A 19,217-nucleotide genomic window follows, 5' to 3' on the forward strand; every position below is an offset into this window, starting at 1 on the left:
GATCAAGGTGATATTCTTGGGTCTTGTCATTCTTCACTGTATGGTGGTCATCATGGTGGAGCAAGAACGGCGGCCAAAGTTCCTGATTATGGTTTCTATTGGCCTACTCTTTACAAGGATGCTAGTGGTTTGGTGAAAATATGTGATGAATGTCAACGGGTCGGTGGAATCTCAAAGAAAAATAAAATACCTCTCACAACCATCTTGTAGATTGATATTTTCGATGTTTGGGCCATTGACTTTGTGGGACCTTTTGCGAACTCTTGTGAAAACACTTACATCTTGGTCTCGGTGGATTATGTGTCCAAATGGGTTGAGGTCGTCACCTTACCCAACAATGAGGCGAGAAGTGTAGTGACTTTCTTGAAGAAGAATATTTTTACAAGATTTGGTATCCACGTGCAATCATAAGCGATGGGGGGTCATACTTTTGCAACAAAGCTTTTGACACTTTACTTATCAAGTATGGTGTTATCACCCACAAGCTAGTGGGCAAGTGAAAGTCTCCAGCCGAGAGATAAAGAGTATCTTGTCTAAAACGGTGAATGCTAATCGGACGGATTGGTCCAAGAATCTTGATGATGCGTTATGGGCTTATCGTACGGCTTACAAAACACCTATCGGAATATCTCCATACCGGTTAGTGTTCGGAAAATATTATCATCTTCCGGTGGAATTAGAGCACAAAGAAATATAGGCTCTAAAAAATTTGAATCTTGATTGGGATGTAGCCGCTAACTTGCGAGTTGCACACTTGAATGAATTGGATGAGTTCCGGTACCATGCATATGCAAGTTGGCCCTTGTACAAAGAAAAGATAAAATATCTTCATGACAAATACATGTGGAACAAAGAGTTTAAGGTGGGAGATCTTGTATTGTTGTTCAACTCAAGGTTGATGATGTTTCTCGGGAAGCTAAAATCCAAGTGGAGTGGTCCGTTTGAAATCATTGGTATGACACCTTTCGGTGCATTAGACTTGAAGAACAAGAACAATGAAGTATTCCGAGTCAATGATCACCGGGTAGAGCACTACTTGGGCAAGGTTGGAGATAGCCACGTGGTGGTGACCATTTACTTCATTTGAGGATGCTTTGACATTGCGTCATGCCGCGTCGTTAAATCATGCGCTTCTAGAGAGGCAATCCATGTTCTTTTCCTTTTTCTTTTATAGTTAGATGTTATTTGTTGTGTTAACTTGATTTGAAGTGCGCTACAAGATTGAGTGTTACATGTAAATGCAAGAAGGGTGGACGAAAACAAATAGCTAAGTGTTGAAGAGACTACGGACCGCACTTTAATTGTGCGGACCACAGAAGTTCATGTGCCACAGCAGAGGTGCTTGTATGGCCGCACATTTCACATGCGGACCGCACAATTGGAGGCTTGCCATAATGTCAAAATGTAAACTCTCTGAAGTTTGAGTCTATCAGTGCAGGGCAAATCTGCGACCGCAAGAACAATTGTGCGGCCACACTCAAAAATGTGCGGACCGCACATGAGGATTCAGAGAAGTCAGGCCCAGGTGAAAGAGTGTGGACCGCACTTGGAGTTGTGCGGCCGCACTCTATCTTTTTCCCTCTTATGACTCTTAGTATAAATAGAACTTTTGAGTTCATTTTACTTCACAATCACTGTTGCTCTGCAAGTTTTTTACTGAGAGATTTTAACTGCCCAGCATATACACCTACCTTTGCTCCCACACATTGTGCACTCACTCTATCTGGTATGTTTTATTTCATGTTAATCTTTGTAGTAGTTTAATTTTTGAAATTTTTAATTTCGTTTTAGGTCATCTGCTATAAGAGTTCATCCATGTGTCCATGTGGGGTAGATTTGTACTGGGTAGTTGATAATACATGTTCGGACTGCAGTTCCCTTTCCTGTAGCATGTTATTTCTGTAGTGACCTCACTGTGTCCACAATGTTCTCCCTTGCCTACATAATTCTTGACTTTGTTGAATGATGACTTGCAACTAACAATCCTCTTTGCTTTGATACAGATAACGGTTCGATCGCGAGGCTGCGACGAAACTACAAAAGGTAGAGGTGACTCTTCTAGGGGTCGAGGTAGAGGTACCTTTCCCCTTAGCCAACCCAAAACTATCATGAAGAAGGCCACAGCAGGAAGAGGGAGGGGTATAGACTTCTCAGAGTCTAGCTCTTATGTTCCGTCTAGGGAAGCTTCTGAGGGCAACTCCGTGTCCGTTCTAGGGGAGCAGTCAGTTGCACAGTCTAGGCCACAAGGGCAATCTGAGCCCATGGATGAGGCCTCTTCATCTCAAAGTACTTCCGAGCTGAAGTAGTGTATGCGATGTTTTCTACTCCTTCCACTCCCAGATATGATGATGATGAGATACAATTAGCAGACCCAACATGAGATGATGCTGATGGGGACACTAAGATATCCAAGGATGCTTAGGGATTTTTCTTCGCTCTCTCTCATTTCACTCTTATTTTATTAAGCATTGGGGACAATGCTTACTGTTATTCGGGGGTGGAGTTTATTTAATTGACACATTTGGATACATTCGGATTGTAATAATTGGATGATTCTGTTTCTCTTCTTATTTTTAGTTTATCTATCTTTAGTTAGTTATTGCTCTCATTAGCTTCTTTAATTTTCTACTTGGTTTCTATTCTGTTAGTAACTTCTTTTTATGTTAGTAGCTTATTTTTATGTTTTTCTTAGTAGTGTAGATAATAAGCCTTTGGTTTTCTTAATGCCACGATTCTTTCCAAAGGTAGTTTCGTGTGAACCTGGTGACTCTTCCCGAGGATGGATGGTGTGACAACCTTCTTAAGGGAATGAGTTCATTTTTGTGTTTAGGTAATAATAATAGTAATAGCAATGAATAAAACCATAATCAAGTCATTCTCTAAAAGGAGTTATTCATGCTTCATTTAGTACCAACACAGTTAAATACGTGCTTATGGTTTGAAACAAGGTTTTTGAAAGAAAATAGCTCTAGTTAGTGACTTTGATACTCTTTAGTTGACTTTGGTAATCATTGAGTGGCTTATTGGACCATAGTGATCTTTAACTTGATTGTGGTTGTTGTAGACTCTCGACTCTATCCACTTTTACGGTCTAGTTGCATGGGGGGTGAGGTGATTTTTTGTTGCTAGTCCAAGTATCTGTGCGAATGGTCTAGAACTTGCCCCGAATGTGTTTCAAGGTGAAATCCTAAGTTTGCTTGGTTTGAAAAATGATTGTAGGCTTTCCTTAGTCCGTTTGAGCTTTCTATTGCCAACTAATGATTTTATCCCTAGTCAATCCCCTTTGAGCCTTTAGCCTTTCTCATTTGGTAATCATGTTATAAGTCTTTACCCATTTTGTCGTGATCCTCTCTTGGCACCCGGACCTTTCTTAACACTCTTGTGAAATAAATGACTTAAGGCATAAGTTTGGGGGGCGGGGGGAGAATTGAGAAATTTGAAAGAGGTATCAAGGTACCAAAAAGAGAAAAGAAATGATCTCTATGAAAAGATAAGGCAATAAAAGAAAAGGAACAAAAAGAAAATGCCAAAAAGAGAATAATAAGAAGGGTTGATAAAATCAAATAGGGGTAATTGTCTCTAGTATTAGAATCAAGGGAGAAAAAAGAATGAAATGAATAAGAAAGAGTGATGTCAAGTCTCTCTAGCCCCCAAGAAAGAAAATAAAAAAGAATGCCTCTAAGAGTTGGTAAACATGAGCCAAGAAACGAAAATGTGGAATGCTTAAGGAACGGTGTAACCATTTACCCATACGATATCCTACCCCAATCCAAAACCTTCATTACAACCCGAAAAAAGTCCTACTTGATTTTGAACCGAGTAAGCTTACATTAGTGGTGATCTACATGAGGGGCAAGCCTATGGTATTTGAAGCCTTACTTGGAACATTCGTTTGTGAGAGAAGAGTGAACCTTTCATCGATTTAAAGATTGAGTGCTAACTCTTGAAGTGAGCTTGGCAAATGGAAGGTAGAGAAGGAAGAGTTTGGAGTCTACCATGATCTACATGATAGAACAAGATTCCTTGATGAGTAAAGTCAATTCTTGAAGCTCAAATGTCACATTAGAACTTATATGTGCATAATATGTGATTTGTCACATTGTTGATAATGCATGAGTAGTGTGGGTAATTGTTGGTCCCAACTGAGTATGATTGGCTTACCATTGACTCTCTGAAATGACCTTTCACTCTGAGAAGGTGGGAACTAATCTATTAGCTTGAGAACAAGCAAAGACTTAAGTTTGAAGGAGTTGATAAGTGTGGATTTCAACCACTTATTAGTACCTTCTTGCTTTAGTTTTAGTCCGAAAGTATTGATTTCTGTTTCCAAAACTAATAAAATTGTGCAAATTACAAGAATGTTGGAGAATTGAACTTGAATAAAGAAATCTAACTTAAAAAGGAGTATTTCGGCTCATAAGGTAAGAAGGAGCGCGGCAGGCCAAAAGTGTGGTCTGCAGAAGTAATTATGCGGCCGCGGAAGAAAGCGCGGACCACAGAATTCTCTATGCGGCCGTAGAACTGATGTTGATACTCAAATGATAATTAAAGTAAAGTGCGGACCGCACAAGTTCATGGTCGTACTTACAAGAATTCAAAAAGTTCAGAGAGTTTGCAAAACGACCAAGTATGAAGCCTTGCCAAGAGTGCAATCGCAGAAGGAAAAAAGCAGCCACAAAATTTGAAGTGCGGCCACAGACCAAATTGTGCGGCCGCCAAAGTCTTCAACCTGCATAGCCAAGAGAAGTGCAGACCGCACATGGAATTGTAGGCCCCGATCCTCCCGAAGGGCATTTTTGTCAGCAAATTTTGGGTCAATATACATAAACGAGAATCATTTTTTTAGCTGTAGCCATTGTAGTTCACCACTTTTGATAATTTGTAACCAATTTGGGTTTAAAACACATTAGTTTAAGTCAAGGTCAAGGTTGATTGATGAGTTCAGTGGACAGAACAATCGATGTGAGGCCTAGGTTATATTTTAATTTGTTATTATGGCTTTAATTAATGTCTCTTCTTTATTTTCTTCTATTTCTATTATGAGTAGCTAGATATTTTCTAGGGTTGTGACACAACCCTAGTGTGTAAACCTTATGGGTAATTAATCTAATGCTTTATGATTGGGTGTTTGTTATTTAGCCTTGTTCATGCTTTAATGCTAGAATTAATGGTTGCAAACATTGATTCATGCCTTTTTGACTTGATCTTTACTTGAGAAAGAGGGATCTAGTCTAGGAAAACTTAGTTAATAAGAAATTGGGCTAGTTAAGGTTTTGACTAACCTAATTAAAGGGTTTGAACTAAAGATAGAGAAAACCCGACTTGAACTCATATCAACTATTTGATTTGATACCCATTTGGGCTTGAGAAAGTCAAATTGGGCAAAATCACTCTATGACCGAGAGATATTGAGTAGGTAACTTAGAGTTGAGAGCTATAATACACCCCGATCACTAAATTAAGTGTTAACACAATTAACCCATTAGGCTAACACCTAGATGGAGGTTACATCACTAGGCCTTTTACCTATTTTTTTTAAAAAAAAACAATTAATCAATCTATAGTTTTTTCTCTCTAGTTAATCACTGTTAGCATAAATCGTAAAAGTAAATTACAAAACCATCTTGTTTGGAAGCGTATTTCTGTTATTTCTTCTACACTCATCAAGTGTACACTTTAACACCCACACTTAACTCCTGAGAAAATCGACCCCGACTCATTATTGGGTAATATTCTTCCAACGACCGTTTTCACTCATTATTAAGTAAGGATTGGGCATGGATCATAGAGTAACCACCTGCCTCCCCCAGAATCCCCCTTAACCCATCAAGTTCGCGTGTGAACGGTCCCGTTCGCTAAGGGTAATCCACTCATTGCTTTGCGTTCGCGATCGGTTCTCCGTGTTCGCGAGAGTACTTTCGCAATTGCGAAACACAAGGCCTCAGACACCAGATACAACTGAAACTAGCTATTTCCTAAGTCCAAAACTGACTCGTAGCCTATCCGAAACTCATCAGAACCTCTCGGGCTCCATACCAAACATGCACACAAGTGTGTTAACATCATACGAACTCGCTCGCGCGATCAAATACCAAAATAACACCTAAAACTATGAATCGGACGTCAAAATGCATGAAACTTTCAAAGAAACTCAAGAACTTCCAAATTTACAACCGAGCGTCTGAATCCTATCAAATCAATTCCGTTTTGCACCAAATTTGGCAGACAAGTTTTAAATAGTAAAATGAACATATACCAAATTTCGGAACCGAAATCCGAACCCGGTAGCAATAAAGTCAACCTACGATTTTTGACAAATCAAGTCAAATCAAGTTAGGGACTACTTCTGAATTATATTCCGGGCATACGCCCAAACCCAACATAACGATGCGAACCCACCGTGATCTTTAAAATACCAATTCGGGGTCGTTTACATAAAATATTGATCGTAGTCAACTCAAGTCATTTTTAAAGCTAAAATTCATATTTTTTTCAATTTTTTACATAAAAACTTTCTGGTAAAAGAGACGGATTGCGCGCACAAATTGAGAAATAGTGAATGGAGCTAATCGAGGTCTCAAAACACTGAAATAAGAGCTAGAACTCAAAATGACCTATCGGGTCATCACAACAAAGCTTCCAAATACTAACACAAAATATTACCAATCACCAGTTTAGTCGAATAACACAAAATCAAAAGATTCACTTTGTCTTCTTCAACACTTTCTAAGGTCCAACAATGGAGTTTTGAGATTTTTACAGTAAATCACCAAAATATGTATTTAAACTGAAAATTAAGCACAAATTATCAATATTCAAACGATTTTAACAATAATCAAAAATTAACTTTTATTTTCTACCACAAAACAAGAATTTCAAACTTTAAAAATTAAAGAACTATGGTATTCAAGTAAACAATGGGGGATATTTTGCTAAGACTATAAAAAATGGGGTCATTCCGCCAAAATCACCAACCCTGCACCAATTTTTACGTCAAATGCTATTTTGGTGTAAGATTTGGTGTTTTGGTGCTCCAACTTAATAGCATTTTTTATACCATTTTGGTGTGTGAATAGTGTTACACCAAATTTGGTGTAACACTATTCATCAACACCATTACTATTCATCAATATTTTATTATTATTTTTTATTATATAACACTTTTAATTTAACATATTACTATAAATTTTGTAATTACTTATCCTTTTTATGTAATTTAACATATTACTATAAATTTTGTAATTACTTATCCTTTTTATGTAATATCTTTATAATATTAATTTTACATCTTTATTTTGGTGTATAATTTTTATATTTTCTTATATATTATTTTTTATAAAAAATTTTAAGTTAATTTTATTATAAGTTATAATCGTATAAGAAAATATAACCATCAAAAAAATAAAAAGTGCAATATAAAATATAATATTTTGTTAATAAATAGCACAATGTTCATTAAATAACATAAAAATAAATATTTAATACAGTAGCGACTGACACAGATTAAAATTAAAAATACATTAAATAACATTATGGGATGAGAAAATTATAACAATAATTTAGTACTCTGATAGGTCGCTTCCAGATCCACCAATATTATTAAAATATTGAGTGTATGGGCAGAGGATTGGTATGGTTGTGACTGTTGAAATTATTGTCTTTTTTATCCATTATTCGTTATTTTTGTTCTTGTCGAATAAATTCACAATAGATGCTCATTTTGTATTTCGTAATGCATTAATAGAGCATTTATGGGAGCAACATACTAATCCTAAAAGTTAAATATTTATGTAAAAAATAAACTAAATTTTACCATAATGTAATATTTATTTAATTATATCATATCATTTCACTTTTATTTGAATTATCCATTAATATGTATAATGTATAATATTTACTTATAATTTATATTATTTAAAAATTTATGGTATAAAATAATTTTATATTAAATAGTTATATAAGAAATGAATATGAATTATATGGGATGAATATGTAAAAAGGAAACAAAGAAAGAATTTATTTTATGAAATAAAAAAATAAATTTAATAATATAATATAGAAGAGAGAAGAATATAAAAGGGATATTCTTTTTTTGGTGTAAAAAATAGTGTAATGGGTTGGAGTTAATTTCCACCATATTGGTGTTTACACCATTTTGGTATAAAAAATAGTGCTTAAGGTTGGAGATGCCCTTACAGCTTGTTTAGATGGTTGTTTCTTGTTGTATTGTATATATTGTATTGTTACTTTAAATACAATGTTTGTTTTGATTGTTACTTAATTTTTATTGTATCATATTGTTTAAATCCGTCGTTAAGTAACGGCGAAAAGTATCACTTTATTGAAACGACCGATTTGATGTGGTCGCGTCGTTCCCTTATTTTTTTCGTCTCATATTTTTCTTTTTATTATTAAATAATCATATTTTATCCTTTACCCTACCTTTTTATATAATAATATTACCTCGTACCTTACTTTTTCTTTATAATATAGCAAGTTTATTCTTCATATTGTTGGTGCATGAAATCATGAAACAACAGCAAATAATACAATCTATCCAAATATTGTATACATTAAAACGATAAAGTATAATACAATACAATACAATATTATATGATAAATTATGAAACGATACATAACAACCGGCCAAACAAACTGTTTGGTAGTCACACCGTGCTAATTTCAGGATAAAAAGAACTTAGTGGGCTTGACTGGACTTCTCAGCAAGTATCATAGAATTGTCTGAAATCATTTCTGGGGCCAACATAAAGCAATAGTTTGTTTTAGCAAAAATAACACTTTATAGCGTTTTCAAACTAATAGCCGAAAAATATTTATATATATATATATATATATATATATATATATATATATATATATTTGTATGTTTTATACAAAAAAATATACAAATTTATACGCTTTTGCGACTACCAAATGTAACTAGTTTCAGTCGTGGGCTAAACGTTAATTTTTTTATTCTTTATATCACCCAGAAGTGTATAAGATTATTGATCGAACCTCAAAAATAAAGAAAAAATATTTAATATTTAATCAAACGTTTTTCTGTAGTGAACTTACCAAATAGCAAATACATATCTGAAATAAGTCGGAATTTTGAATGTTGGATATCAATTGATTTCTTATAGAAAAAAGTAAAATCCTTTGGTGGCGGCTAATAAAGCTATGCGAAGTGCGAACTGTGACCTTTGTGCGTGCTAGAAAAGGACATGCATTATTTCTCCGTCCAATGAAAAAAATGTTGACATAATATAAATAAAGTCTATACGAAAGGAAAACCGGCAAAATTTCTCATAAAATTTCTAAATATACTTTTATCTTAAATTAAATATTTGTCTTCGTTTAAGATATGAGTATTGAATAAAAGTTATAATAAGAAACAATTTAGGTAGAAGGCAGGTCACTAGTAAATTTTACATTCCTTGGCCTCCTAAAGCAATCACGGCCCTATTTTATCTATTACTACCCACCCTCGTCCAAATTTCGGAGGTACTTCACACGTATCGAATGTCAATTTAACTAGTTAACCTAGAAAGTAGAAACTATACAAACGTACTAAAATATTTGATTTTGCATATCAAAATAGCACATGAATTTTATAATTGGAAATCATAGTTTATTTGTTTTGAGAACGTACTCTTAGAGACGAAGTCCCTTCGAAGACATTCAATAAAATTAGAATTAAGACTTTTAAAGACGAACAGTGACTAAAATAGTATTTAGCATTAAAAGAGTATCGTTGTGTTGAATTCTGATACGTAATAATAAAATTTGCATAAAAAGAAATGTAAAGAGCATATTGTAGAACTTTTGGAATTTTATGTACATAATAATTGTTGCTTTTATTACAAGTTTTATTCTTAACGAGAGCTTATCAAATTCGTCTATAATTATTGCTTATTGAATTATACGGTCAAAACCGATTTTGCCCTTCATGTGATTAATCAAGATTGTAACATGATGGACCGATGGTCATTTTCATAATATCGAGATGAGATCCGAAGCCAGGTTACCAAGCTCAAGATTCAGGAACCGATCAATACCGAGCTCGAAGTCATTATCGAACTCGAGTCCAAATCGAACTATGATGTGAAGTGGCGTCATCGAACTCAAGACCCGAGCCCAAGTCAATACCGAGCCCGAGTCAACATCGACCAAGATCGAGCTAAGAGACAAGAGCCGTTGTAGCCGCACTTGGGGAGAGAATCTCGGCAGAAATTAAAGAAAAATTAAATTAATTAATCTATCATGGAATCCCCACTATATATTTTTTATTATATCTAAAGTAAATTCCTCCATTATAAGAGAGTGGCTATCATTTATTTAAAGGCAGGAACATTAAGTCATCTACACACTCCCATATTGAAAAGATTATTGAAGGGAGGTTTTTACATTTACCAAAAGCCTCAAGGAGTTTTTAATCAGTAATGCATGAATAAGCAAGGATCTTATGACATAACGATATCCTTCTTAATAAATTGCTATACTCAAATCAGTCAAAAGTCAACCTACACCCAAAGTTCACACTAAAATTGCTGAATTTTGAACAATTTTTAACACTACTGGCTCATATTTTGGTTCTATAAATACTTCTATCTTCTCAGTCTTTCCTCCATATTCAACCTCTTTTAAAGATAAAACAAAAGAAGTAAAAATGATTAATAATTTTTCTTCAAGAAAATACTTCATTTTTATTTGTACTATAGCTATAATTGTAATTCCAAAATGGATCTCAGCTCAGAAATGTGGGTGTGCAGAAGGCTTATGCTGCAGCAAATGGGGTTATTGTGGCACTGGAAATGATTATTGTGGAAAAGGCTGCCAAGGAGGACCTTGTTATGGTTCACTAATAAGCAATGGATCAGCTTATCCAGTTTCTGAAATTGTTTCTGAAGCATTTTTCAATGGAATTGCTAATCAAGCTGCTTCTAGCTGTGATGGCAAAGGTTTTTACACAAGATCTGCCTTTCTTGAAGCTCTCAAGTCTTATCCTCGTTTTGGAACTGTTGGTTCTTCTAATGATACTAAGCGTGAGATTGCTGCTTTCTTTGCTCATGTCACTCATGAGACTGGACGTAAGTCATTTTCCTTACAACTCTCTGATGCCATAGTCGTCAAAATAGCACGGGCTAGCCAGTTTTCGAACTGGTAATCGAAAATAGCCAGCGTTTGCAAAGTCATTAAAAAATAATCATTGTTTTGCTGAAACACGAAAAGTTTTAGCATAATATGCTGGATTATGCAGCTCTTGCGTATAAACTTCCAGCATATTATGTTGGAACTCCAGCACACTGTAAGTTGCAGCATAATATGCTGGATTATGGAGCTCCAGCATTTAAACTTTCAGTATATTATGTTGGAACTCTAACACATTATGAAATTCCAGCACATTATGGTGGAATCTCATATGTAAAAAAATCCGAACTTTCCGGATTTTTGAGGGTGTTTTTGTTCCGATTTTATCTTTACATGAAAAAACGGTTAAATTTCGATTACTTTTGAAACTCAGACTATTTCTCAATTACTAGTTGTAAATCTTGCTATTTCTGTTTTGTTTTTTCCCAGGCATAGTCTGATTTCACATTTGTCGTGGGCTTTAACTTTACTCAACTAACAACATAGTTTTTTCTTCCCTTTTTTTTTTTTTTTTTTGCAATGCAGACATGTGCTACATAAGTGAGATAAATGGACCAACCAGGGACTACTGTGATCAGCTAAACATAGAGTACCCTTGTGTTCCTGGCAAGAAATATTATGGCCGAGGACCGATCCAATTGTCATGGAATTTCAACTATGGACCAGCGGGAAAGGACATCGGATTCGATGGCCTAAACGACCCTGATATCGTGGCTAGGGACAGCATTATATCATTCAAGACAGCCTTGTGGTACTGGATGAGCAATTGCCACTCTCTCATAACTTCTGGCCAAGGTTTTGGGGCGACGATTCGAGCAACTTATGGCCCGTTTGAGTGTGATGGTGGCAATCCTCCGGCTGTTGCTAGAAGGATTGATTATTACACTGAGTATTGTCACCAACTTGGTGTGGAGACTGGGAATAATTCCTCTTGTTAGGAGAATCTGAAATGTCTGAATAATGGCTACACAAGGAAAAATGTCAATCAAATGAAAAGGGTTATTTCACTATGAATGAAAGACGATACTACTTGAGTTCTCTTTTCTTCGGTAGCACAGACATTTACAAGCCAATTAGACCAACCAATGTTCATGGTTCAGAATAGGCTTGACCCATAAATCTGGCTCAACTCTACCCCCTATTAGCTGTTGGGCTTGAATTTCGTAGCGGGATCTTTATACAAATAGCACAAAAGATTAAATGTTATTAACACCCAACTAAACCAATACAAATAACATAAAAATAAGTTTTAATCCAGATAACCGCCAAATAGAGTGCCTATTTCATGACTTACTGGTTCTGGAACTTATGAAAAAGGCAACCAAAAAAAAAAGGTAGAATAAAAAGAACTACACAATCTCATGTTAGGTTCTGACAACCAAAAAGTATGTATAGCTGCAACCAAACAAACTACAAGATGGCATTGAAGTAGGTAACTAGTCTAATTTGGTCCACTCTACTCTAAGATTGCCACAGCTGTTCTTCAACGAACTAAAAATCAAGTTTATGACAAAATCTCTTCAAAGTTCCATAATACCAACAAGCTCTTCGAAAGCTTCACTAATTTAGAAGTGAAAAAATTGAGTAAAAACATCTCCTCTCATCATTCTATGCAGTTGGAGTTATAATGCAGTTTCAGACTTGTCATCCCAAATGGGAGTCAAATCCGACAACTCTATCCTAGAAACAAAAGTGGGGGAATAAACCAAGGACTAAAGTTCATGTAGAGGCCTTTTGAGCAGCTGATTTCTTCTTTGACTTCTCCAACTTTTTGTCAGAATCAGCAGCCTTTCTCTTGTCCTTTCTCTCCCTCTTTTTTAGTGCAGTCAAGCGGGCCTTCAGCAAAATCGCATAAGATGCTTGGAAACGCTGGTGATCTTTTGCTCCAACCTGTTAGTCCAAAGAAATCAAGTGCATCAGTGGCTACAAGAAGTGAAATGATGTATCAAAACATAAATAATAATCAGATACTACAACACTAAGTCAAACATGAATACAAATAAAGTAAAGAAAATTTAAGTGTGTGTACTTGTCTCCACTCTCCATTATAGGATGTAGAAAGACATTCAAGAAGGAAAAATGAGAAGGGATAGCTACCAGACATACCAGTCAAAGTTCTATATTAGAGGATTAACACATCCTTAGACATAGACACATGACGGGCTTCATCAACCCAACCTTCATTCATATACATGTGCACCACGGGGAAACTTTGGCAAGTTCAATTTCAAGAAGTAACAAACCAAGGAGTATTTGCAAATGCAGGTAAGCAAAATTCAGAACCAAAGTCTGCAATTAGGATTCAGCTCGCAAATGAATTCAGCACTACAATTTGCCGATCATAATTCATGCATGCCTAACATAAAGGGGAAAAAAACTACTGAAAGCAGGATTGTCCCTCTACAGCCAATGCTACTTCTGTGAAAATGAAGATGCTGAGCTTTTATTCATACACTGCAAAATTTGCTGCTTTAGCTATGAGGGCCCTTTCTTAGATTATCTCGCAGCAGTGGGCTATGAACCAAGACTAAGAGATATGGAGACTAAGTAACCACATGGAAACTAAGAGATATCACCTCCTTACCTGTAATCCCAGTCATCTCCCAATAGTTAACAGTTTCCTACAGTCCTTGAAGTAATGCATGCAGAAAGAGCTCACTATAAATGACTTATTGCTATTGAACTTGGATTACAATTCTGCAATAATGAAATGACCCGGTGATCAATGAAGTGGGTTTGAAATCATGAGGTTTCAGGCTCAAATCCAAATGGAGGCAAAAAGACTAGGTAATTTCTTCCCATCGGTCCAAGTCTTGATGGACAGAGTTAAACGGGTTCTATGTTGGTGGGAGGTAGGAGGTACCCCAGGGAAAAAGTCGTGCAAGCTAAAGATCCAAAAAGGAGACAGTTGTTATGCAGATAAAGTGACCAATTTCATTAGCAAGATAGCATCTGCTAGCAGACACGTTAAAGCTCAAAGGTGCTTATCAGCAATAGGGGTTAAAATAAAAGAGCATTAGACAATGTTCCCTGGAACTGACAATATATTGATAGCGAGAAATTCTCATGACAGAAAGCTAAGGAAGAAAGAAAGATTGATGTACTTGATGCAGATGTCATTTTTAGAAAATGAGCAAGTGACATGAAAGAATAAAGCATCTTGGTCAAACTAAAAGGAGACACGGATCGTGCAATGATCATGTATCTAGTAACTCCATAGATCTTAAACCTAATATCCCTCCCTCCCTCCCTCTCTCACACACACAGTGAGCATGCAGATGGGTGCAAATTCTTCAGCCTCTTATAGATCCACATATTAAAGGGTTTCTCTTTTTCAAAATAAGTCTCTCTCTTACTAGTCATCTTCATAGTCACCCGCTTGCAGAAAACTTGTGCCCAAAAACGCAACCAATATTAAGTGGAAAATTTTATCATTCCACCAAACATTGTTTTCCTTACAGTTTTTGCTATCAAATTTAAATGCTAACCCCAGATGCTGGAAGCATCCCCCAAAAGCACATTCAGATTCTAGCCTTAGATTTGTATTTTAATTAATAGTAAGGAAAGATATATAAGATTTCTTTGACCAGAATTATGGACTCACTTCTTATATAAGTACTAGGAAGTAGGAACTATACGTTACAAAATATGTCAAAATCAAACTCCACCAAGTAATGCACAATCAATCGCCAACTTTGCTCTGTTACTTTACTTGTTTTCTTTCTCCTTCCATCTTAATTGTTAATGTTGGGCATCACTGGAGGAACCGAGAAAGGAAGGGAACACGATGATCCAGAGGGCACAAAGGAGGAAAGTGCATCTAAAATAATATAGTTTTATGTTTAATAAGAGGAACAACAAATACCATCACTGTTGGTGCACTAACATTATATTACAAGAGTATACTTTAACTATTAATTATCAATCAAGTAAACAAGGACGGTATTATCATTCCAGTTAAACCACAAGGCTATCACCCCCTTTCTAAAATTTATTGCTCCCTATCTCAAAGGCAAAGACAAGGAGCACGAATTTATCTAACTTTTATCTACACATTTAAACTTATGCTACAACAATTAATTCATTAAGACGCTAACACAATCACATCTTCCTATCAGAGAACATCCCAAAGTTTTGTTCAACAAAGCAAAAAGAAAAGAAAAAGAGGCAAGACTTGCAGAAAGAAGCACTAAACCACACTCCAAACAACAAGACTAAGCAATGGGAAAGAATGACATGCTTCAACTGTTACCATTGTGGAAATATTCTTTTTCCCATCAGTTGCTCGAATGAGGCATTTAAATTCAATATTTTCTCCAGCTGTCTTCATTTTGTTCCGCTGGGCTTTAGATTTATCAGAAGCTGTAGATACAGGGGAAAAAATTGCTCATTCAGTATTTCAATCTACAGCTCCGTTGTTAATAGTTCAAAAAGAGAATTGCCAAAAATATGAAAAAAACTAATAAAGAGGCAAACTCACAGTGTTTGAGAGTAACCCAAACAGAACCATGCTCGGTAGTTCGCTCAAACATGCTTGTCAGTTCATTGAGGAATGGGTCTGGCTGTAATCGTACCTGAAAAATTCAATTCCAATTAATAGTTGTCAACTTATGTTCGACCAAAAAATGAACAAAGCCACTCCTTCATATTCCCTAAAATTAGCAAAAACACCATATAGTGTATTATCCACAAATAGGAAGCAAATTCAGCTTCGCTATGTGATTTTGACATAGCCAATTTCAGCATCGCATTGCTAGTGCGGTAGTGCCAAGCCCGGATAAATGAGGAAGAATTACAATAGGTGTGTGCCTGGGGGCGCACAATGAACTCAAAGTGCAGAGTTAGAGGATTCATGGAATTATGACTATTTCTACTTTGGCTATCAATCTATGTATTGTTCCTCCTTTATCCGGTACAGGAGGTTGACAGCCAGAGCAAATATAGTCGTAATTGCACGAATCCTCTAACCCTACACATGGAATTATCGTTACACGCTCTCCTAGGAACGCAGTACATCAGCACCTGGGTGTAATGTTAAACGGGTAAAGGAATCCATCAGCTCAACTAGTTTGAGACTGGGATGTAGTTAATTGATTCAAAAAGCACACTTAAACTGGTACTAAGTAATTTTCAAAATCAATATACTGGGAATTATGATGCAAATATATACCGATGCAAGCAATGCAAAAGATCCTGCATTAATTTTATAATCTACTGACCCCAGAATCTAAACAAGAAAAATTAAGATCAATGTGCTATTTAATCAGAAAAACAAAGCACTGATAAGTAAGAATTATTTATCGCTACGAATTGATCCATTTTCAGATTTGCTTCAAAGATTTAAACAAAGGATAATTTTGATGATGTGAATTTTGGGGTTACCATGTTCGAAGCCCTTTTCTCTAGTAGCAACGATTCCAACAGAGCAAAACCCAAAAACCGAAACTCAGAAGACGAAACACCCAGCAACGAAGAGGAAGGCAGAAAAGATGCGAGGTTTATATGGGTCAAATAAAGGTCGTGTAGAAATATGGGGAAAACCCAAAAAGATAAAAGGAGGCAATAGTCAAAATAATTAAATGGCAAAAAAAAAATAAAGGTAAAAGAAAAGAAAGTGAATGAATTATTAGGGGAAAAGGGTAATTAACTCTGGTTAAGTCGATATCATAGTAGGGAAAATGTTCGAATTTACTCCTCTACTTACGGATATTGTCAACATTTAATCCCCGTTATACTATTCGGACAAATATATCCTACTGTTATACTATCCGATCAAATTTATCCCTATCATCTATAAACTTTTAAAAATTACCCCTCAGTCTATTAGGTAACCCAAAATCTCCCAAATCCTTTTTATTTAAATCACTTTATTTTTTTTCTTGATCCATTATTTTCATAAATTACTATTAAGGAGAATGCTAAAGGTACTAAACTATATAAATTATTCACGGATATTTTTAATGGTCATTGCACCCACTTCTCTTCTTGTGATAATGATTTTAGAATTGATTTAAAAATTTTATAATTTTTCAATCATATACACATCGCATAATTTTTTGGTTCTATTTGTTATGTATTATATGTGGCTGGTCATCATGTATGTACATGTACATTCGAATATATTTTGTAATTGTCTAGTTAGTATCCGATCGACTAACTTAAGAGCGCACAATGCGTAGGCATTTAATTAAAGCAAAGTTGAATTTGACAATGCAAAATCTCCAAGTAACTTCAACATCTATCACTAATACTTGCAAAATCTCCATACCTTTTGTGGAACGAATTCATTAAAGGTAGGGTATTGTAAATACTTTTGCAATTTTGACAAGCTACCTAATTTAGATTCTTCAATTTACTATACTTTGTTTACTAACCACTGTATTATTTTAATATTTCTTTCTCTTATTTCTTTTTTTTAATTTATAAGAAAGCTGGTAAATACCAACTATTTTGAAAATAGTGGATCAAGAAGAAGAATAAGCGACTTAACTAAAATAATTTGGGAGATTCTGGGTCACCTAACGGACTAAGGGTAATTTTTAAAAGTTTACTGATGATAAGGGTAAATTTTGCCGGATAGTACAATAGTAGGGGTAAATTTGACCGAATAGTATAACGGAGGTTAGATGTAGACAGTATTCAAAAGTAATTGGGTAAATTTAGACATTTTCCTCATTATAGTATAGATATTATTTGCAATGATAATAATATAAGAAATATTATGTGATGATTAATAATTCTAGAATTATTTTAGCTGTCAATGATAATAATTGAGGAATTGTTTGATTAGTTGCATTATTAGTAAAAAATAATTTCCTTATAAAATTCCTCAAAGCTAATAAATATTTTATACATCAAAATAAATTTTCATAAAATTAGTGGAACAACAACAACAGCTAATCAGTGAAATCTCATAAGTGGAGTCATAAAATTAGTGTAATATTTGGTCTATATATAAGAAAATGAAAAAGGTTAAAACTGCCCTGAACTATAATCTTCGGACTAAATATACCCTCTGTCCACATATTGATCTAAAATTGCCTCTAACGTTCTTTTTGGCTCAAGTCTACCCTTATGATTAACGATCATTTTCACCAAAAATATATTTGTTTAGTAATGACATGGCAGCTTCTTATTGGCCGAATTTAAAACACATCTTACCATTAAAAAGACCTACACATACGTACTATTTTCGAACTAACCCGACCCGAAGTGCCTAATTTTTATTACCAAATCAAAACAAAAACTGTTACACCCTATATTTTCATACGTGAAAGTACGCCATAAATAAATTGATGAAAGCTCGGAAATGAGATGTTACATCCCGCATTTTTGTACGTTAAACTTTCGTCGTAAGTTAACCGACGTGAATTCGGGAATGAGGTTATTTTGGAATTAAAAGCATTATGCTATTTCAAACAAGTGATGAGTAAATTCATGAAGTTGAGATGGTAAGTAAATCGAAAAAAATAAATTTCGTCGAAGTTTGACATTTTGGGATAAAATACGGCCCGAGCTAAAATACTCGGTATTTATGGACTAGTACCATACAAGGTACCACATGCCCATGATAGTAAGGTGTATAAGGTATGTTTAAAGTGAGTAGTATTATAAGTAATTTGAGATAATTCTTAATTATGTGGGTAATTGGATAATTACTGGATAGAGTGAGATTATCAAATTAATCATAAAATTAGTGGTTAATTAATGGTAATTTTGGATAAAGTTTGGACTACAAAAATGTGGCAGCCCATTAATCTAAACACTGTGACTCTTATATAATACTTGAAAGGTAGCAAAAATTTAGTAAGATTATGTGACATAGTCATCAAAGTGGGGCCAAGTCAATTTGACAAAGCAATAACCTCCCTTCAATCATAAAATGGAAACGGAAGTGCATATCAGCAAATCTTTACTTTAATAAGAATTCAACCAAAATTCATACAATTCCTTATCCACACAACAATCAGAAGTGAGAAGTTAGCAATTCTTATAAGATTTCAATAAATTTCATTCTCAAACCACTTCAATCGGATTCTAAACATTACGTTGACAACATGATT

The 19,217-nt window shown here is 34.9% G+C and overlaps 2 protein-coding genes across 2 annotated transcripts; one reads left to right on the top strand and one right to left on the bottom strand.

Annotated features, from left to right (window-relative positions):
* Positions 1-10,625: 10,625 nt before the first annotated feature.
* LOC104088174 (endochitinase EP3-like) lies at positions 10,626-12,198 on the top strand. The gene is made up of 2 exons (XM_009592815.4): positions 10,626-11,093; positions 11,680-12,198. Exons 1-2 carry the CDS (start codon positions 10,673-10,675, stop codon positions 12,090-12,092), a joined length of 834 nt encoding a protein of 277 aa, XP_009591110.1. The 5' UTR covers positions 10,626-10,672; the 3' UTR covers positions 12,093-12,198.
* A 320-nt stretch (positions 12,199-12,518) lies between these two features.
* LOC104088173 (signal recognition particle 14 kDa protein) lies at positions 12,519-16,741 on the bottom strand. Its single transcript, XM_009592814.4, has 4 exons — positions 16,537-16,741; positions 15,635-15,728; positions 15,407-15,516; positions 12,519-13,044 (listed from the first exon to the last, which is right to left on the bottom strand). The coding sequence occupies exons 1-4, from the start codon at positions 16,537-16,539 to the stop codon at positions 12,874-12,876; spliced, it is 378 nt and encodes a 125-aa protein (XP_009591109.1). The 5' UTR covers positions 16,540-16,741; the 3' UTR covers positions 12,519-12,873.
* Positions 16,742-19,217: the final 2,476 nt, after the last annotated feature.

Source organism: Nicotiana tomentosiformis, chromosome 6 (genome assembly GCF_000390325.3).
Source record: "Nicotiana tomentosiformis chromosome 6, ASM39032v3, whole genome shotgun sequence".
Classification (NCBI taxonomy): domain Eukaryota; kingdom Viridiplantae; phylum Streptophyta; class Magnoliopsida; order Solanales; family Solanaceae; genus Nicotiana; species Nicotiana tomentosiformis.

What these genes read in the sequence shown, in the direction of transcription:
- LOC104088174 (XM_009592815.4), top strand. Translation starts at nt 10,673, where the DNA reads ATGATTAATAATTTTTCTTCAAGAAAATACTTCATTTTTATTTGTACT. An exon ending in TGTCACTCATGAGACTGGAC is followed by an intron (nt 11,094 to 11,679) that starts GTAAGTCATTTT and finishes TTTGCAATGCAG; the next exon opens with ACATGTGCTACATAAGTGAG.
- LOC104088173 (XM_009592814.4), bottom strand. An exon ending in TTGGGTTACTCTCAAACACT is followed by an intron (nt 15,517 to 15,634) that starts GTGAGTTTGCCT and finishes CTGTATCTACAG; the next exon opens with CTTCTGATAAATCTAAAGCC. An exon ending in AAAAGAATATTTCCACAATG is followed by an intron (nt 13,045 to 15,406) that starts GTAACAGTTGAA and finishes TTGGACTAACAG; the next exon opens with GTTGGAGCAAAAGATCACCA.